This window comes from Fusarium phalaenopsidis (genome assembly GCF_050370095.1).
Source record: "Fusarium phalaenopsidis strain FUZ10S chromosome Unknown contig_32288, whole genome shotgun sequence".
NCBI classification, from domain to species: domain Eukaryota; kingdom Fungi; phylum Ascomycota; class Sordariomycetes; order Hypocreales; family Nectriaceae; genus Fusarium; species Fusarium phalaenopsidis.
Window position 1 is genome coordinate 1,273,379 of NW_028145412.1, and position 18,387 is coordinate 1,291,765.

Here is an 18,387-nt window from a genome sequence, read left to right on the forward strand (position 1 = left end):
GGCGTCGATTGAAGGACGGGATGCTTCCCCTACCTAACCTAAATCATATCTTGACTCCCCGAATTTTCGATGGCATATCCCCCATTACTTGTTCTCTGCCTCTTTCTTCTGCTCGCTCTCTTCCGTCCTACATGTCAGGCACATAGTAGGTGGTGCATCGCAGATAGTCTTGACGATTTCTCCATCACATGGCCTTCTGCTCAGCTTTTTCGCATTTGACTGGGTAATCCATGGTGCTGATCGGAGATGGCGGCGATCTATGTGGCACTTTTTGAAGGAGCTTGTATAGGTTAGCACTCAGCGGTAGGAATTGGAAGATTCGCTGGTAGAAAGAAAATGGAATCGAGGGATAGTGATCGAAGACTTTTTACTCATCTGCACAGAGCTTACTTAACCTCTTTGACTCCTTGTGACATAATAGGCAATGTCTGGTTGATAGATGAATGTTCAGCCCGTCAGAAAACATGTCCTTTTAGTTACAAGGAGACGCGTCTTGAAGCAGCAAAGTTCTGTTACCCTACATTCGAGGTCATTTTCTCACTCAGCCTAGATAAGGCATCTGTGCATGATCATTTTGATCATTATTCTTTTCTCTGAATCTTCCGGTCATTACTGGCAAGCTAGGGATTAAGAAAAGGGGAAAACTATCGGTTGACTCGCTCCGTAGGAGTAACCTGAGTGGTTCAAAGGCGAGTGTGTCAAAACAAAGGCAGGGTCAAACGCGTCATACGTCCACACACACACAAAAGACTGGGAACCGGTGCCCCCTGCCCCTTTGTCAACACGTGACCATTGTCAACCAAATTAGGGGCAATGATTTGAATTTGGCCAGTTCACGCATGGAGTCACTGTCTCTCGCACGGGTGAATAGGGGCTCTTCCATCTGTGTCCAATGCCTTGCTTCTCTGAAACATGGAGAGGAACATGAACAGTAGCGTGAGCAAGCGCACCCACCCATGATGAGAAAATACATAAAGGATATCACGTGTAGGCTTTTGCTTGGCGCCAAGAGGGAACAAAGGGGAAAAGTCGGCTCTCTTCACACCTATAGTTCTAGCAGTGTTCAAAGAGATATTGTGGCTAGACTAAATGAATATCAGTTCACTGGTATATCTATCCTTTCTTTTAGTATCGCCGTATATAGTTGAATTCACAGGGACGTCTGTATCAACGTGAGAACAGATCCAACTCATCACCAGAACACGCATTCATATCCTTGTCCAGGAAGACGCTGTTCCCAATGTTCATCAATTAGTCCAGAAACACCCCCTTGGCGAATTCCATTCACTCGCACATAAAATGACTCTCAATATCCTGTCTTGGGCCAAAGTCTCATCAACACATTCACATCTTCACTCGCACTGCAACAGCTCACTCACAACTCAACTCAACACAACGAACACACAATCCAAACCCACACACTTCACTAGAATTCATCACAATGGAGTCTCCCACTTTCACCCAGAACATCAACCTTCGCCTCACTGTCGCCCAGCCAGTGGAACAGATGCCCACGCCTCCCACCGACAAGGCTGGCATGCAGCCTTACGACTGTCCTCACCGCACCATGTGCACCTGTCAGTGGTGCGGTGGATGTCGACGCATGATTGAACACTGGGACACCAACCGGTGCAAGGAGTGCCACCACGGCTGCCCCGAGTGAGCGACAGCGAGTCTGTAGTGTAACAGCTGCTTCACAAAGTTGCCAAGTGGAAACTTCGTGGCAGTGTCACCTGACACAGGTGGGTAGAGGTGAGTAGAGGAGAGTTGAGACTAAAGAGAGTAAGAGTAAGCAGAAGAGGGAGATCAATAAAAGTCTTTCAGGACACCAACCCAACAGTTCCATAATAAACATAAGAGATAATAGTGAAGCCCAAGAGCAATTGTGACTTGTGGATAGACACATGCCCATAGCGCCAAGTAGTGGATGGTAAAGCTCAGAGCCACCCATAACAGCGACGAGTCCAATGTACTCAACTGTGAATGAGGCCGCCTGGGCTATCAAGAGGACGCTCCAGTCCAAATCACCTGGGCGATTTAAAAATGCACTTTCAGTAGTACATGCTAATTAAATAGAAGCCTTTTAGATATAGGCAATGGTTATATTCGCTCGTCGCGTGCACTGTTCAGCGTACCCGCCCATCTGTGCAAACCCTTCATTTCTACCTCATCTGTCAACGACGGTAACAAAACCTGGCAGTACATCCCTGATTTACTTCATCCAAGGCCTATTCTTAGCAATTGAATTTCTGTGTTACTCAGTAGGTAAGAGACGGCGAAGGGGGCCTGTTGACGACGCCACAGCATGGAATGTCATGCATGATCAAGATGAAAAGATAAGCTTATTTTCGATCGTAGCTGAGGTCAATAGTACACAGGGAAACATACGATCCCGCTCCAAACGATTACGAGTTCGGACCAGCCTGAAGTTGCAAGTTGATCGCTTCTTGGCTAAATTGAGGATCGGCCGATGGGTACCCACACAACTGCCGTGATACGGCCGATGAACTTGGTGTCGTGAATGACGAGTCATATCTACGTCTCCAAAGTCGGTGAGGCTCTTTTTCATGCCTAAAAAGGTCCTTGGCTCGGAATCGTTCGACGACCCACGGTGAATTTTCACATGTAGCAAGCACAGTTTTCATTCGTCTGAGGAGGGAGGGAAATAAGCATAAGGCTATCAGACAGCTCGAATTCTTAAATTTTTGACTACTCATGTCATCTACACGTACAACAGCCGCCTTGAAAGTTTAGAGGAAAACCAAGCTAGTCAAGGAAAAACTGCTGGAACTTTTGCAAGGCCTCAATGTTAGGCCTCGTCTCCACCTTCTCCAACTTCCAAAGCCGCCGAAGCAACTGTTTACCCATTTGATGACCGTTGAAGCAGTTCTGCCTATCAAAAGCCCGGCAAACAGTCATGCGCTCGGCATCTGACATGTCGAACCACAGCAACACGGCGCTGCCCTCAAACCTTAGATTGTTGATCTTGTCCTGCAAGGCTGTTCCTTCTTCAGGTGTCGTTGCAGGGTTGTTTTGAGTGTTCTCTTGCTCCGTCATGAGGTCCTTGAGCTGGTCCATCTTCTCGGTGAGATAACGGCATTCGCCTTTCACCTCCCAGTTAGCGAGGGTGTTGAGGAGAATGTTTGACGTCTCCACAATGCGCTCGTTGCGCAACTTGTCGGGGTCGGCCAGCTGAATCCACTCCTCAACGTTGTGGGCAGGTCGCTTGATAGAGGCCATGATGTGCTGCTGCCGAAGAGATCTGTCTGTACTTGAAGATGCCGTAGGTGTCACGGTTTCAAATTCTGTAAGCCAGGGAGATGAGTATTTATGCAGTTCAGAACCACGGTTCTTTATTAGTCTTCTGATTTCTTGCATACCATCTGATCAAAGCGTTTGCTGAGGATGTGTAGGTGAATGTTCAACAAGTGCCTTTGTTCCGCATGAACACATATCAACAGCTCATCGGCATTGTGTTCTAGATGTTTCTAGGAACGATACAGGACATTCAACTAGCTGTGGTGCTTCTGGAGGCCAAAGTGTGGTAAAGTGACACTGGAAACACGTTTGGGCATCAGAGCATGTTTTGATGCCAACAAAGCTATGTTTTTGTGTAACCTTGATATCGCTGTGCGTTGTTGCGCCTTTTGTTCAACGCTAAAAGACACTACCTTAATGGAGTGGTGACTAATCTTGAATGCAGGGAGATTTCTTCCGCTGAACATCCCCGCGTGACAGCTACCAGCCATTCTGCGGTATCTAATTCAAGGCACAAGCCGTTCAGCCACTGTTCCGAGTTGAAACAGATCTTCGGTTTAGCACCAATCGCAAGGATAGACATAGCCAATCACTTCCCGGCGGGTTGTACGCGCCCCTGGGCTTGGCAGGGCGACCCCATGGAGTTGCAGCCCAGCTGAATAGAGAGGCGTATTTTGGGCCTCACGATTGGTAGCTTGATTCGCCAAGCACTTCGGCGCCTCCTCGAGTTTTAAACCTCTCCCTCCGATCAAGTTGAGATGAAAACTCGATTCTCATTCTTCGTTTCCCTCGAGTTCTCGCTGGGCTATTCTTGTTTAGCAAGGAAGACCAACCTGTTGCAACTATGACCAATATCTCCACGCCCCGCCCGCCATGGAACATCACCCTCCTCCACCAAAATGCCACGTCTGAAGAAATCGTTGCTCTGCCGTGGGTCAACAGCCCCAATATCCGCGGCACCATGGATATCTTACAGAGCTGCATCCTGACCCTAGTTGCGTGCATCTACACGGCTCTCCATCTTGACGTGCCAAAAAGAACATCGAGCTGGCGCCTATTTCTCACGAAACTGAAATGGGTCGCAATCACACTATTTGTACCCGAACTGCCTGTTTTCATGGCCGCTGATCAGCTCCATCAGACGTGGAAGCTTCGACAGGAGCTTCGTGAGTTGAAGAAGAGGGATGAATCCAGTAACGTCGATTTGAGAGTCCTTTGGATGTGATCCGAGGCCTTTCTTACTGACTTTGTAGTTTGAAATTGACCTTCGATATTGCTTCTTCATGATCATGGGGGGCGTGCGTCTTGATGTCCACGATATCATCTCCATGCCAGACCTTGATATCGAGGCCATCCCGCACTTCAAAGACGACGGGGGTCGAAGGTCTGTACGGCCAAGCCCTGAAACAGTATCCTGGCTCGCCAAGCAAAACATCTGGATAGAGGTGTTACAGAAGACCATCGACGACAAAAGCAAGGCCGACATCTTTCAAAAGATCCTCGTGGTTATCCAGGTGCTATGGATGGTGACGCAGTGTATAGCTAGAAGTGTGTATGATCTGCCGTTGACCTTGCTGGAGATCCATACCATGGTTCATGTGGCGTGTGCCGTCTTTCTCTACATCTGCTGGTTTCGGGTATGCCTCAACCTCCATGTTAAACATGATAGCCCGTGTGCTGATCAAGCTTAGAAACCGCTTAACGTCCAGGAACCCGTCATCTACGAGGGTGGCTCACTCACAGGAGAGATCGCCCTCAAAATCGAGCATCAATTCTACGCAGACATGAAGTACCTGCTCGCGCTCTTTCCGCCCCGTACGCACCCGCACCAGGCCCCTCCTAAAGGACCGCACGGCATGAAGATGCGCTGGGTAGATACCCTGGAAGACTCCATCATGCGCCCGGGAGATGTCCTTCCTTCAGGGCTTGCCTTGTGTTGTACAGTTCCACAAGAACACCACAAAGAGGACCAAGAGAACGCTGAGCCTGATTACGGCGAGGTTCCCGTGACCGAACAGTTTCTTCATCGTTGGGACTGCATTCTCAAAAGATATGCATTTGAAGACTCCGAGCGGCTGTCGAGGGAGAAGAAAATCACACTATACCCAAACGACTTTCTTGGAGTAGATCCCCGGCCCATCCCATGCATGGACGAGGACCCTCCAACGCCGTATCTAGCTCTCTTGGACGAGTTCACTCCCTTCAGAAGGACCACCTTCAAAAATATTCCATTTGCTGAGGGCAAGGACAACTTCGATATCAAGTTTCTCGACATGCTCGGGGGGAGAGTCACTCTCCAGCCGGCCGACTTCTTCAGGATCTGCTGGCAGATCCCCGAGCTCATGGCTCTCGCCGCTGCTCTCTCGGGCATGTACGGGGGCGTCCACCTCACGGCATGGAACTGGACGTTTCCTACATATACCGAGGATCTTCTCTGGAAAGTCAGCTGTTTGTGCGTAGCCGTCGCGTTGCCTGCCTTCTTCTGCGCCAGTTGGGTGCTTGTTGGCATTAGTGCCATCTTGCACAGTCTCGTGGAGCCATGTTTTGGTCCCCGGAAGCAATGGGCATCACGGGCATTTAAGGAGCCGCTTCGAGCTTACTCGGCCTGTGTTGCAATCATATACGTCTGCTGTAGGATCTTTATCGTTGTCGAGGCTTTTGTGGCATTGAGGCAGGTTCCTGTGGGAGTCTATATATCGCCTGCATGGGTTCAGATGATGCCTCACTTCTAATAGAGTCCTGGGGATGACAAATATTTGCAGTCTATGGCTTCAAATCTCGCATTTTTCTCATGCTTGGTTGTCCTCTTTTTGCAGCGCCTTAACAACAGCGGTAGCAAAGTCAATGTTCCCAGCAAATATATCCCACGAATGCTCAGGATACCCTGACTGAACCGCGATGACAGTGTTCAGCTTGGGGATGACATAAAGGGATTGTCCATACATTCCAAACCCAGCAAACGCTCCATTCTCCCTCAGCAGGCCTCCTTCAGCACCCTTGGCAGGGGTCCACCAGCCTGTTTCGTACCCAAATGTCGGAATAATGTCGTTCCCTCCAGCAGCTCTTGGTCCTTCGCTAGTTTTGGCTTCGGAAATATCCTGAAACCAACCTGCTGGCAAGGCAGGACCTTTGTCTTCTCCCTTGAGGGCGTCTAGGATGAAGCACCCAAAGCGAGCCATATCGGTCAAGGTGACTGACAGACCTCCATGTCCATCAATCTGTCCCGCCCCGGTTGTTCGCATGTACGCATCGTACTGCATTCCAGCGGGCTCCCAGATTTGACTAGAAATGTACTCCTCTAGCGGCACTTGAGTTGTTCGGGAAATGGCAATCGACAACACGTAAAAGTTAGGGTTGTAGTAGTGAAACTCTTCCCAAGGTTCAGCCACCTTTCTGAATGTCCGCAGCCAGTTGAGTACAGTGTTGGTGTTGCGCTGAGGATAGAGATCGGTCGCGTACATTGGGTTTGGAACATCCGGTGGTCGTGCTTCCTCTGAGACTTCGACGACTCCAGCAGACATGTTGGCGAGAGCCAACAATGGCACGTCCTTCCAGGCAGTGTCTTTCAACTCTTCGACGTGGCGGCCAACTGTATCATTGACAGAGAGCTTGCCTTGCTGCTGAGCGATACTAAGAATGGTCGTCATGAAAGACTTGGTGACAGACTGTATGTCGTTGCGAGACGCAGGCGAGTTTCCATGTCTGTACTCCTCGATCCTAATCGCGCTATTTCGTACAACGACGCAGCCAGTCCATCCAAACTCGCGCATAACACTCTCGAGATTGGCGTTAGGCTTGCCGCTAGTTGCCAAGTCGATGTCCAGAGGCGGTCCCTTGGTGAAGCGTCTCAGGTAGGAGCCATGTCTGATTTGAGTTGTCCGTCCTGGAAATGTCTCTTCACGTAATCTGTAGAGAAGAGGGGTGAAGGCTGCACCGGCGGGATCGAGGGAGGAGAGCTGAAAACTGCCGATCTTGTCGGCTATTGTGAGGGGTGTTTCTGGCGGCGACATGATGTACAGTGAGTGGCTCGATAGTATGGAAAGTTTAACCCAAGTGTCCTTGTCAATCAAGGATGTGTACGCGGGGAAACAAGTTTCGTCTTGTGGTTCAAATCAGCATCTTCCCATATCGGAGGTCTTCTCCGGGAGTTGATCCGATGAAAGCGGATAATAGCCGAGTAAGACGGGTCCGTTCGGGGGAAGACAGACCAATCATGCTCAACATCATCCTTTGGCACAGAGGAAGTGTCGGTCGTGGCTCCCGATGAGTATTTTCCGGCTCGGATCAAACCCGAATGGTCCAAGTTGGGGGAGGGATCTTATTAAGGCAGACAAAGTGTAGTAACTATCTACGCAACTCAAATTAAGCTTGCAATTTAATCTTGCCTTGAGAGCCAATGAAGGCACTGTGATCGCCGTCGCAAGCATTCAACTGTCAATAGAAAAGAGAATAGCCCCCTTCTCTTCAATCATAGCGAAGTATCAGGGCTGAGAAATAGTTGAGCCTGTCGTAACTCCTCAAGTTAAATACTGACTTACTCAGTTATTGGCTTGCAAAGAGAAACCACTGAAATGGCCCATCATCATTTGAACTCGAGACTTGAAGAACTTGACTGGCACGTGTGTTGCCACTGAAATCTAGCTAATGTCTAATCGTTAACCCAAACTCTGAAATCTTGACCACGCTTAATCGACTCAACCATCACCCTTCCAAACAGCCACCTTCAAGCACTCAACGCTCGCCAGGTTTTCTCGCCTCCTTCCTCTCCTCTCGAACAACCTCCAGCAGCTTCTCAGTCTTTACACACCGCATATTGTCCGGAGGAAGTGTCTTCCTCCGGATCTCTGCTACATGCTCGAGTAGCTTCACCGCTTTGCGACTATGCCCCAGCCTGTGGTGGGCCATTCCGAGGTTGTACTACACTTCAAGTAGTTGCTGATCTCCATCCCGAGCCCCCGCTGCCTTCCACGTCTTAGCTGTACGTCTCAGAATGCCCACAGCCCTGAGGGTCTGTCCGTTTTCCAGAAAGGCTTCTCCCAGTTGATTCTGGAATGCGAGTCGTTCTAGGTGGGCATTAGGGCCATCCGTGTCCCAAATAGAGCCCATGGCCTCCAACTCCTTTATTCTACCTCCCTTGTCCGCTACGACTTTTCGTACGATCATCAGTTCAGTCGCTGCCGACATCAGTGTATCATTGGCAACTCCTCCTCTTTCAACCATCGCGAGCAGGTATTGTGTTAGCTCGATCCCCCTCTGATGGTAACCGCGATGCCCATGCAGCATTTCAAGCAAATCCTGGTTGTAAAGGAGCTCCCGGTCGCTGGATGAGGTTATCCTTTGGAGTATCCCAATCTCATACTCCAGTGTCTTGATCTGAGTGGTTGCGGTCTGGCCATGAAAGACATTTATGACGTAGTACTGCCAGATAAGCCGGCACATTCGGCTCTGTGGTGTTCCGTCTTCTGCCTCATATAGCTTCCGAAGGAGCTCGTACGCCTCAACAGTCTGTGCATTGGCTACCAATTTATCCACGAGCCAAGGCCAATATCTTCGTAGGCCTGGTTGACCACTCGGCAGCTTTCTGATTGTACCAACTATCTTGCGCAGTATGCCAGCGGCCTGTTCCGCATCGTTCCTGCTCTTGAATTTGGCCCTAAGGTTCCAAAGGGCTAGAAGAAATGGAATGCAATCCTTTTCATATGAACGCCATCGTTCGTGCTTGGCCACAGTGTGTTGCAGTAGCTCGATGGACTTATCCAACTGCCTCTCTTGAGCATAACTCAAAGCAAGCATTTCCTCAACGAACAGTCGGTCTAGGTCGTCCTCGGAGAGGTGCCCCTTTGCCCACTCGTAGGATTCTCGATAGCATTCACGAGCCTCACTGATGCGACCATCGCCTAGCAAATAGGCACCCAGTTTGCAGCTCAAAAGAAACTTCTCTTTGATCTCAACTTGGTCTCTAGATCGAAGAATCTTGAGTGTGTGAGAGTTATACTGTCTCCAGTATGGCTGTTATCCTTTTCCTGCGCGAAGTGCTGTTGCAAGGTGCTTGCACGCGGCCGTGATGGTCTCCAAGGTCAACCCATTTCTCTGTACCCAGATCCTGGTGGCTAGATGCACAAGACTATGCATGTCATAGACCTCTTGGTCTTCTCGTGGAACCAAAAAGGTGTAAGAGCAAAGAGTGCCAACCGAATACGTGAGTTCCTCTTCCAAGTCCCCACGGGGTAGAATTGAGAGCGGGATGTCCTTGCGTTCGATTCTCGAGATAAACCTGAGCAGATTGGCAGCGATTGGGTCGTGCTCAAGGATCTGGTCGAAAGAAACACGCCACGTAGTTGCCACAGCGTTCTGCGATCCACGGTATCGAGTTCGGTAATGGAATTCGCGACTCAGCAGGGAAGTCATTTCCTGCTCGGTGCCTCGCAGCAGCTCAAGATATCGAGTGATCGTAATCTTGTTTCGATTCAAATAGGCTGCAGCTTGAGCGATCGCCAGTGGAAGGTATGTAAGCTCTTCCAACAGCTCCGAGGCAACAGAGTGATCTGCAAGTAGAAGCTTGCTGTTGATGGACTTTCCCAGGAATGTCAGGGCTTCTTCTGGTTTCATTTCACCAAGCTCCGGAGGCTCTTCGTCAGAGACTTCAAGGGCTACCTCATTGGATCGGGTGGTGAAGAGGGTTCGACCAGTAGGACTTTGGGGCAGCTGTTCATCGATGCTGAAGGAATGACGGGGGCCACCCAGAACCAGGTCCCTCTCATCAGTGTTGTCCACAATGACAAGCCATGGCCCAGACTCCTTGGAACTCAGAAAGTCTCTCAGAATAGCTTTGGAATCCAAACCTTGCTGGAAAATGGTCAGTTCGGTGGCGACTGTGTTGCAGCTTTGTTCGAAGCTGCTAGCACTAAGTGCGGAGAGCCAAAAGATGGGGTACTCTGGCTTCTCATGTTGGACCCAAAAGGCAAACTCAAGGGCGGTCTGGGTTTTGCCCACCTCTCCGAGTCCAGCCAGTGCGACCCTTTGGCAGGGCTCCTTGCCGAAGAAGGCATCCGAGAGCTTCTTGAGGATGGTTTCGCGGCCAACAAAACGCTTGTTCTTCGTAAATGGGAGACAGTACTTGGGTGGTGGCAGGGGGCCGTTTGCTACTGATTGGATCACAATGTTGTAAGCCTAGACATGTGAGTCAAATAGTATCAATAAGGGGAAGCATTCTCAACTAACTTGGGTTTTCTCGGCAAGTTCTCTTTTGACACGCTCTACCCCCTTTGCATTAGTCATAATCCATCATGAGAAATCGTCTATGTACACACTTTGCTTCATGTTGAGATTCTTGACGCACTCCTCCACTAGAGTCTCCCTGTCCGCATGCTCGAGGTACTCTTGGGTGGCCACCTTGATCTTTCCGGTCTCCTTGTACTCTGAAAGGTCGACATCCTGGAGGCCTTGTTCGACGTTGAAGCGAAAGTATTGGTGGGCCTCACTCAGGTCCCGCCATTCCAGGGCGAATTTCTTGGCCGTCTTCTCGGTCTCTGTGCTGATGTTGACGAGAGTTTCAGAGACGAAACGCAAGAAGTTCTTGTTGATAGACTTCATACCCGGATTGCCCGTTCCGATGGAGATCAAGCATTTGACCAAAGGCTCTAATTCCCCTGTTTCGCAGCCCATGACGCATCTCGCCTCTGCGACCACTTGCTCAACTGGGTTGTTGGCACCAAGACCTCCATCGAGGTAAACCATATCATCGATCGTAACAGGCTCGAAGAAGGTGCCTGCGGCTGACGTCGCCATGGCAACTTCGGCGATGGTAACATTGCTAGAGGGCTCCTTGATCGTGTCGTAGCCTCTCAGGCGGCGAGTAGTCGCAGAATGAGCAGAAATCGCACAGACAAACCTTGGATAAGATCAGCACCATACTATGAAGAGTTTAGGGGGAGGGATCTTACACTTTGCAGCCCCTTTCCACCTTGTCATTGAACAGGGTCGTTGGGGGCAAGTTCTTGTCATTCAAGACTGCCTCAACCGCAGCTCTGAGCTTCTGAGAGTCGAATCGGGACTGGATATCCCCTCGTAGTGTGATGCTGGACCAGTGCTTCTTGACCTTGAAGACAGATTCGGAAAGCTTGCAGTAGGCTGCAACGCATTCAGCCACGACCATCTCCAGTCGGCCCAGCATAATGGCGATCAATCTGTCATGTGTCAGCCTAGGGCATCTTTAAACAAATTATCCTTCTTACCCTCCAGTGCTCGTCCCCCCGATCAGGTCGAAGATTTCACATGGTTTCTTTGCGGGCTGTCCAGCCAACGCCCGTTGATGGTTCAGATTCCTAATGATGTGATCCAAGATGTACAATGAGGATGAGCCCCGAACACCTCCCCCATCAAAAGAGAGCATGCAGGGACCGCTCTCGTCGAGTGTATTTGGCCCACCAGCCATGGCAGCCTGCTCCATGACAACAATGAAGACGCGGAAGGAGATTTAGAAGCAAAAGATATGATGAATCCTCACAAATTGAAGACAGAGATGGAGGAGGGGGGGCGCTGAGAAGCGCATATGAGGACTTTGCAGACAAAGAACAGGCACCAATGCCAGCTTTGGGACTATGCAACGACTTTTGAGGCACGGCATGGGAAATCGCAGGATGGGTGATGGCATATGATAATGAGTACCTCTAAAGTGGTGGTCACTGTGTGACTGGGAAAGTATTCTTTATCAAACGGAGACAAGGATTAGGCCCCACAAGGCTTCATGCAATGTTATATATCATTAAACCAGCATCATTCAGCTGTTGTTTGTCTACTAGCTGATACGTGCCGTTTCAGAGGCTTAGGCTCCGGTTAGTTCTCATTGGAAGGTTAATTTATCTTGGTGCAATAATCTGAAAAGAGACAGCCCGGTTTGCTTCCCTAATATCTGATTGGACTCGCTCCCCATCCCTTTCATATCTCTATCCAACAATACCAAGGCAGGGCGTCCCATGTGGGCTTTGTTAATTTCACTAAAATCTTTGAATGAAGGCATCAGCTACCGAACTTGAGTCATCTGAAGGAATTCATTTCCAGCCGCTGACACTGAAATGCCTTGGGTGACGTCAAGAGCAAGAATTCTCTACGTGTCCTGGACGACTGTCACTTTTAGGGACCATCAAATCATTTTTGTTGTTTTTGATGACGTTTCTAAAACAGGCTGTCAGCTTCAATGACAAAGAATATTGCCATCAATACAGAACGGCACCAGACCCCGGCCATGAAGCACGGTAAAGCGTCAAATCATGTTCTAAAAGTCCTGTTTCCAAACCAGAGGTGGCTGGAGTATCAGTGACAGTCCAGTGGAAGCCGCTCACTTGTTCTTCATTTTTGTGCATGTAAAGGTTAACCCTTAAGCCACCCGTATTCTTTCAAGCACAAATCAGGGGATCCCACAGCATATTATAATTTCACATGTGCATAAAGTTGACGCATCTCACCAACTGCATTGCCGATCTTCCCTGAATAAATCTATCTTCCCATCCTTGACCCAGATCGGAATCCACACCTACGATGACCGAGTTCAAGAGTAAGGTGGAGTGTCTGCAATACGATCTGCCCAGGCTGTGCGTCTTACATAGTGAACAGGAACTACGGATGTCTTACCAGCTCTCTGGGAACTACAAGATACATCACATAATAGATACACCAGGGTAACAGGCGCGCTTCCTTGGTAATAAGGAGACCTTCATGGCATGTTCCCGCCAAACTACATGTAAGATTCCCGGGCTCACCAAGTTCTCCCACGTTTATTTCCAATTCCAGCATCTTTCGCAGTACGATTGCAAGAGTGGAGGGTCAAGTCGAAGGAGCCAAATCCATGACTATTACTATGCAGAGCATCAATGCCCCAAGTGTTCATCCGACCACTCTGGCGATCCAATTCCATTGGCTAGTAGGTGGCCATCCACGTTCCACTCTTACGGCCAGCCTCCGCCACTCCCACATATCGGGTCCCGTACACAGGTAGCTAAACAAAGAACGCCCCAACTCCGGCCTATCCTGACATACTACTCCAGCCAAACGTCCATTTTAAGTTCTATCCTCTCGAAAGCACTATTGGCGCCTCAGGAGGCAATAGAGAAGCTCAAAACTCAAGGTAAGACGAAGCTTGGGAAGCTTTGTTCTTTCAATCATCACGGGAACAGAGTTTTAGTGCATGAGAGTGGTATTTGTCTAAACTGATACTGTTTGTTCCTCAGTTACAGGCCAACCCCCAATCAATTTTCATCCCAATGTCCTCCATTTGGCGTACTGCAGACGCCTGGTACTGTTGATTCCCGGAAGAGACCCTCTACAAAAGCTCGACGCAGTTGAGAAGGGCAACGTTGACAAGAGCGCCCTAGCAGCTTGGTTAGTATTGATTCATTCAGGGGCAGTCGGAAAGGGTAACTCACGACAGGGGCGTCAGTCTTGCAGCAGTAGGCGCTGCCGTCACAGTTCTTGCCGAGGACCTGGACAGCGCAGTTGAGGAGGCCGTTGCAGCAGACCTGCTTGGTGTTGGCGTTGCAAGAGCCGCCAGTCTGGCCGCCGCCGGTGCCAGTGGCACAAGCAGAGACAGCCATGGCGAGGGCAGAGGCGACGATGGTGAACTTCATTTTGGTGGTTTGGTGGGGGGTTGGAAGAAGGTGTGAAAGAAGAGTTGTCTGTGTTGAGAGTGTGTTCGTTGTTGCTGATTGTTGGTGATTGTGATGGTTGGAATGAGGGAGAGATCAAGGGGAGAAGAGCTCATCTTTATAGTCGACGATGACCTCGAAATCCATACGATGCCGCCTCAAGCGACGTTCTTGATTCCACGATCCCCACCTTTTTCCTCGATGAGAGTGATCGTCATTACGCAGGTGAAGTGAATCCACTCGTGAAGCTGGAGATATCGAAGACTAGAAGTTCCCATTGGTTACTTACTCCCAGCAAAGCGCTGCAGATGCAGACCCTCTATTATACCCGCTCACGATGCAGTGATCGCCCCGACATCTGCTCTACAGTGGAGAGAGCCCATTTCTTTGGCCAAGAAACAACAAACAAGAAATAGGGGACATTGCTAGGGTGCTGACTCGAGTGTTGGATGGCATGTAGCCCTGCCAAGGAAGATGCATAAGGAGTTATACGAATATTTGAGCCTCCTCGGGTATCAACGTCGTCCCCCGGATTCTCGGCATATCCTTGCCGTCTACAAAATATCTGACGATTGGAACCAAGTTAACGGGTGAAACCTCCTCGCTCGGGGGGATGAAGTCGTCTACTGGACGGACATAGCATTCAGATTCGCAACTAAGAAAGAATAGGGGGTCCTCAGGCCAGCCACCTCCACCGGCAGTTGTTGGGATTGCCACATAGCTACACGAAGCTGCAGATACAGGTCAAAAAATTCAAGGTTGAATTCAAGGGAAATCAAGCAGCATGTGGATTCTCAGTGACATTCCTCAACCGGGTCCCCTTCAGCCACACCGTCATCAACGATCAGTTTTCCTGATCAATTCGCCTCACCTGGCGCGCGGTAGATGAGAAAAAAAAGACCAGCGCGAGGGTCGGCCCGCGCCCTGCAAGCCACGGTTGCTTTGCAGGACGACTCGTGGCCTCTCATCCTCGCCCCCGGCTCCACTTGCAAGGGGATTAAACTTGGTCAAATATTGGGGATCCGCGCGTGTACCTGAGGAGAGAGAGCTAAAAGGTTGATTTTCCCGCGGGCCGTCGGGGCCAGCTTTGTCAACTTTGGGGGTCGTCAATAACTGCTGATATACCGGGCAAAAGCCAACGGCCTAGTCACCTATCATGAATTTGCCTTCTACCGCCGGCTCCGCCAGCCGACAGATAGATGCTATATGATCGCCATTATACCTGAATAGGCTATCTTCTCATGTTCCCTTTAGGGCTGTAAGAAGCTTGAATACGTCAATCAATGCCTCATGGGGAGAAGCGCAGCCCAAAACGTGCAGTGAGAGAGCAAAGCCAGCCCCTTGGAGATCTCCCCACCACTCATACTCCTATGTCTGAGACATCATGTGGTCTCATTGAGGCTTCAGACACAGCTAGGCTCACCGTACCGGCTTTCTATGATTGACACTACATCGTACACGACGATGAAGACAGCTGATATTGGTGGCCATTGGATGTCTCAGTAAGCCACCAAACGCGACCGCAGAATCGATGACGAAGTGCAGGATCGGTGCCGAGCCCGTTTTCTGGGCTGTTTCACTCATTGAAAGGTTGTCCAATGGCCCAACTCTTGGGACGAGGACAGGGGCAATGCCTTGAGTCGGGCGTCTCTGGCCGTAGCTACCAGCCAATGCAGACATGTTGGGGTACAGGTAGATCATCGCCGATCGTACCCATGATGGTCTGCCTTTCGGTGACAAGTAACATGGCTACTCTTCCACTCGTGCGTGGCCAGCCAGCCACGTCTCTTAGGGAGAGCCTGATGAAGGGCTCACTGGTCTTAACAGACAAGTGGCTGACTCTGTGAAGAGGGCATGGCTGGCACTATGCATTATTCGGTATTCTGCATAAGGCGGTTATGCAAGGGTTTTATGGATTTGTGTTGCCCAGGACAAAATATGAGATTGAGGAGGGGCAAGTAGCAGTACATTGAAGCTTTTCTCCATACTTCGTGACCGAAGGAGCCTGTTATTACGTTCTTTCAGTGGACTTGTTAAACTCTGTAATTGCATATTAGTTCAATTTTATCCGTACAACTTGAGACGCTGGGGGAATATGCTTCATCAAGGATAGCAACGCCAGAAACAACAGTGTACAAATAACAATACCATTCTCCTCAAGGTGTTTGGCTATTCAATCTCACTCGAAGTCTTCTATTGAGTCTTATTCGTCTCTCTACTATGTAGTGATCAGTGCTGGTAAAAGAGGCAAGTATCGCGTGTGAACGTCGAGAAAGACTCGCCTACCCGGGAGCGGAATGAGAAACGCAATTTATCGTCAGAAGTGGCAGATATCACCAAACAGTACTTGCACCGTCCACCTCGTTAAAAGTGTAAAACCGATTCTTGAGTTGTGAAGACGGGGATAAGGCACATGAACTTCGATAATCGACATAGATCCGAAAGAAAAATAGTTACTACTAAAACTGACACGATCAGGCATTCTCGATTCCCATGATCGTTGATCTCAGGCCTCGGAAAGAGTAGGCGATGACATCATGCGCTATTCAGGGCCGGGGAGCAACGCGCTGGTTGCACGTGTTTTAGCACGTGTCTTTGCACGTGTCAGGTATCTGTCTCACATTCGAATGACCCAGTAGCAGTCACGTGGAATTCTGCATTGTCCTTCCGCCTGCCTCTTTCAGCAACAGTCCTTTTTCTCCGCCCCCCACATGCCGATTATCATCCTCCATCCTCTCCCCCACAAACCGCATCCTTCCGGGCTGGCCTCATGTCTGCCTCGAAGGAGCGGGCTTGAAGGCTGAGCAGATCGACAGCCTCATGCGCTTCGCGATACCATTCTCATATATTGCGGTTTAATATCATCCTCAAGGATCGTTGTGCAGCCCCCAGGATTCACCTCTGATCTGATGATCTACGAGCCCTCTCTTCTTGCCCTGACCCTGTCGACCAAGTCCCTCACAACCTGGGGATCGTTCGGCCCATCGTGCGGCTTCGAAAAGTACGTGGGCTCGAAGGCCCTGCCATTCAACAAGTCGGGATCAGCTCCGTGCTTCAACAGCCACTCTGCATACTCCCAATCCTGCCCTGCGCACGCAAACGCAAATGGTGTTAGATTCTCCATCCTCGCTGGTCGAGTCATGTCGAGAAACGGAACCTTCTTGATGTCATTGACGCCTGCCATCCCGGAGGACAGAATGAACTCAGCCATAGGGCGGCGCACGGAAAAGGCTGTGGTACCGGCCCCTCCCTTCCATTTGACCAGCTCATGTAACGGCATTGCATACGCGGGATCCGCACCGTGAGCCACAAGCAGGGCTACCAGTGTGGGGTCCCCTGTGAGAATGGCATAGCCCAGGACTTTGCTGGAGGCGCGGCGGTTCAAGGGCTTCGAGTCTCCTATGCCGACGTTGTGATGACTGATCATGGGATCTGCGCCGTGGGACAACAGGAACGTGAGGAGAGGTCTGTTTCCGAGGCTTTCAATGATTGGACTGACCAAGCGATTGTTGTCCATCCAAGAGAATCCGGTCCACAGCTGATTTGGATGCCAGCCAAACTGGATAAACACCTCGAGCAGTGGTATCGAGACTTCTCTGTCTTTGTCAAAGAGGGTCACCACCTTTCCCCGACCACCCGCATACTTCGGCGAGTCGGTCCAAGATCGTAGAAAGACATTGTCGTGCAAGATGGTCCCATGCTTCAACAGGCAGAGTGCGACGTCGGGCTGATTTGCGAAGGAAGCCCTCTCAAGACCGTATTGGCGCACTGCCTGGGTCGGGTCGCACTCTTCAAGGTAGGATTCGACCTGGGGCAGCCAACCTTGTGCGCATGCAACGTAAAATCCCAACTCCCGCGGGTCTGTCTGGGTGATGACATTGGCGTTGGTGGAGTACTCGGGCCTGGGCAGGCGAGGCGGCAGTGCCGGAAGGTCATCGTCGTCTTGAGATGCCAAGCCTCGCTGGGGCGGGTATGCGGCTATCTCCCTCTCCGCACGGCGCCGGTTGGCATTTGCCAGCTCCATCCTGGCGATGTGCTCACGGATGTTGCCGAGGTCCTCCATGGTGGTGTTTCGGATAGACCAGTTGGGGGCGGAGACAGTGACAGGGCCTTCGGAGGCAATGTTGGTTAATCTGGGTTGCAATTACGGAAAAAGAGCTGAAGAGGTAAAGGCAGTGTCTGCGTTGTCGGCCGTGTTAAGTATGCGCATGCAGTGGCTGGAGTGATGAGATGGGTTGAACCCTGGATATTTGGCATTGGCCATGTCACATCTGAAACGCCCGAGGTCCAAATTCACCCAGTACCTGCATATTTAAATTCATGCAAAAATCACTTGTTCCCTGCTCAGAGTTTGCTGAGGTCCACAAGCATGCGGTCAGCACTGCCCTACAAACATTGTTTAACTGTTCTGGGCATGCTTTGCGATATTCAACTTGAAACACGATCTCTTTTTCAGATGATCCGCCTTTGATGAGAGGGGAGAATCTGC

The 18,387-nt window shown here is 50.3% G+C and overlaps 7 protein-coding genes across 7 annotated transcripts; 2 read left to right on the forward strand and 5 right to left on the reverse strand.

The window, feature by feature from the left end:
• Nucleotides 1-1,441: 1,441 nt before the first annotated feature.
• On the forward strand, nt 1,442-1,663 carry LRP88_03996 (uncharacterized protein; the record flags this gene model as incomplete). Its single annotated transcript, XM_083240585.1, has 1 exon — nt 1,442-1,663. The coding sequence occupies one exon, from the start codon at nt 1,442-1,444 to the stop codon at nt 1,661-1,663; it is 222 nt and encodes a 73-aa protein (XP_083103875.1).
• A 1,103-nt stretch (nt 1,664-2,766) lies between these two features.
• LRP88_03997 (uncharacterized protein) lies at nt 2,767-3,240 on the reverse strand (the record flags this gene model as incomplete). The annotated part of the gene is made up of 1 exon (XM_083240586.1): nt 2,767-3,240. The coding sequence occupies one exon, from the start codon at nt 3,238-3,240 to the stop codon at nt 2,767-2,769; it is 474 nt and encodes a 157-aa protein (XP_083103876.1).
• An 862-nt stretch (nt 3,241-4,102) lies between these two features.
• Nucleotides 4,103-5,990, forward strand: LRP88_03998 (uncharacterized protein; the record flags this gene model as incomplete). Its single annotated transcript, XM_083240587.1, has 3 exons — nt 4,103-4,285; nt 4,512-4,895; nt 4,950-5,990. 3 exons carry the CDS (start codon nt 4,103-4,105, stop codon nt 5,988-5,990), a joined length of 1,608 nt encoding a protein of 535 aa, XP_083103877.1.
• Nucleotides 5,991-6,047: 57 nt separating this feature from the next.
• Nucleotides 6,048-7,268, reverse strand: LRP88_03999 (serine hydrolase domain-containing protein; the record flags this gene model as incomplete). Its single annotated transcript, XM_083240588.1, has 1 exon — nt 6,048-7,268. One exon carries the CDS (start codon nt 7,266-7,268, stop codon nt 6,048-6,050), a length of 1,221 nt encoding a protein of 406 aa, XP_083103878.1.
• Nucleotides 7,269-9,270: 2,002 nt separating this feature from the next.
• LRP88_04000 (uncharacterized protein) lies at nt 9,271-11,707 on the reverse strand (the record flags this gene model as incomplete). Its single annotated transcript, XM_083240589.1, has 4 exons — nt 9,271-10,428; nt 10,567-11,149; nt 11,202-11,444; nt 11,493-11,707. 4 exons carry the CDS (start codon nt 11,705-11,707, stop codon nt 9,271-9,273), a joined length of 2,199 nt encoding a protein of 732 aa, XP_083103879.1.
• Nucleotides 11,708-13,576: 1,869 nt separating this feature from the next.
• Nucleotides 13,577-13,880, reverse strand: LRP88_04001 (uncharacterized protein; the record flags this gene model as incomplete). The annotated part of the gene is made up of 2 exons (XM_083240590.1): nt 13,577-13,624; nt 13,680-13,880. The coding sequence occupies 2 exons, from the start codon at nt 13,878-13,880 to the stop codon at nt 13,577-13,579; spliced, it is 249 nt and encodes an 82-aa protein (XP_083103880.1).
• A 2,932-nt stretch (nt 13,881-16,812) lies between these two features.
• LRP88_04002 (uncharacterized protein) lies at nt 16,813-17,961 on the reverse strand (the record flags this gene model as incomplete). Its single annotated transcript, XM_083240591.1, has 1 exon — nt 16,813-17,961. One exon carries the CDS (start codon nt 17,959-17,961, stop codon nt 16,813-16,815), a length of 1,149 nt encoding a protein of 382 aa, XP_083103881.1.
• Nucleotides 17,962-18,387: the final 426 nt, after the last annotated feature.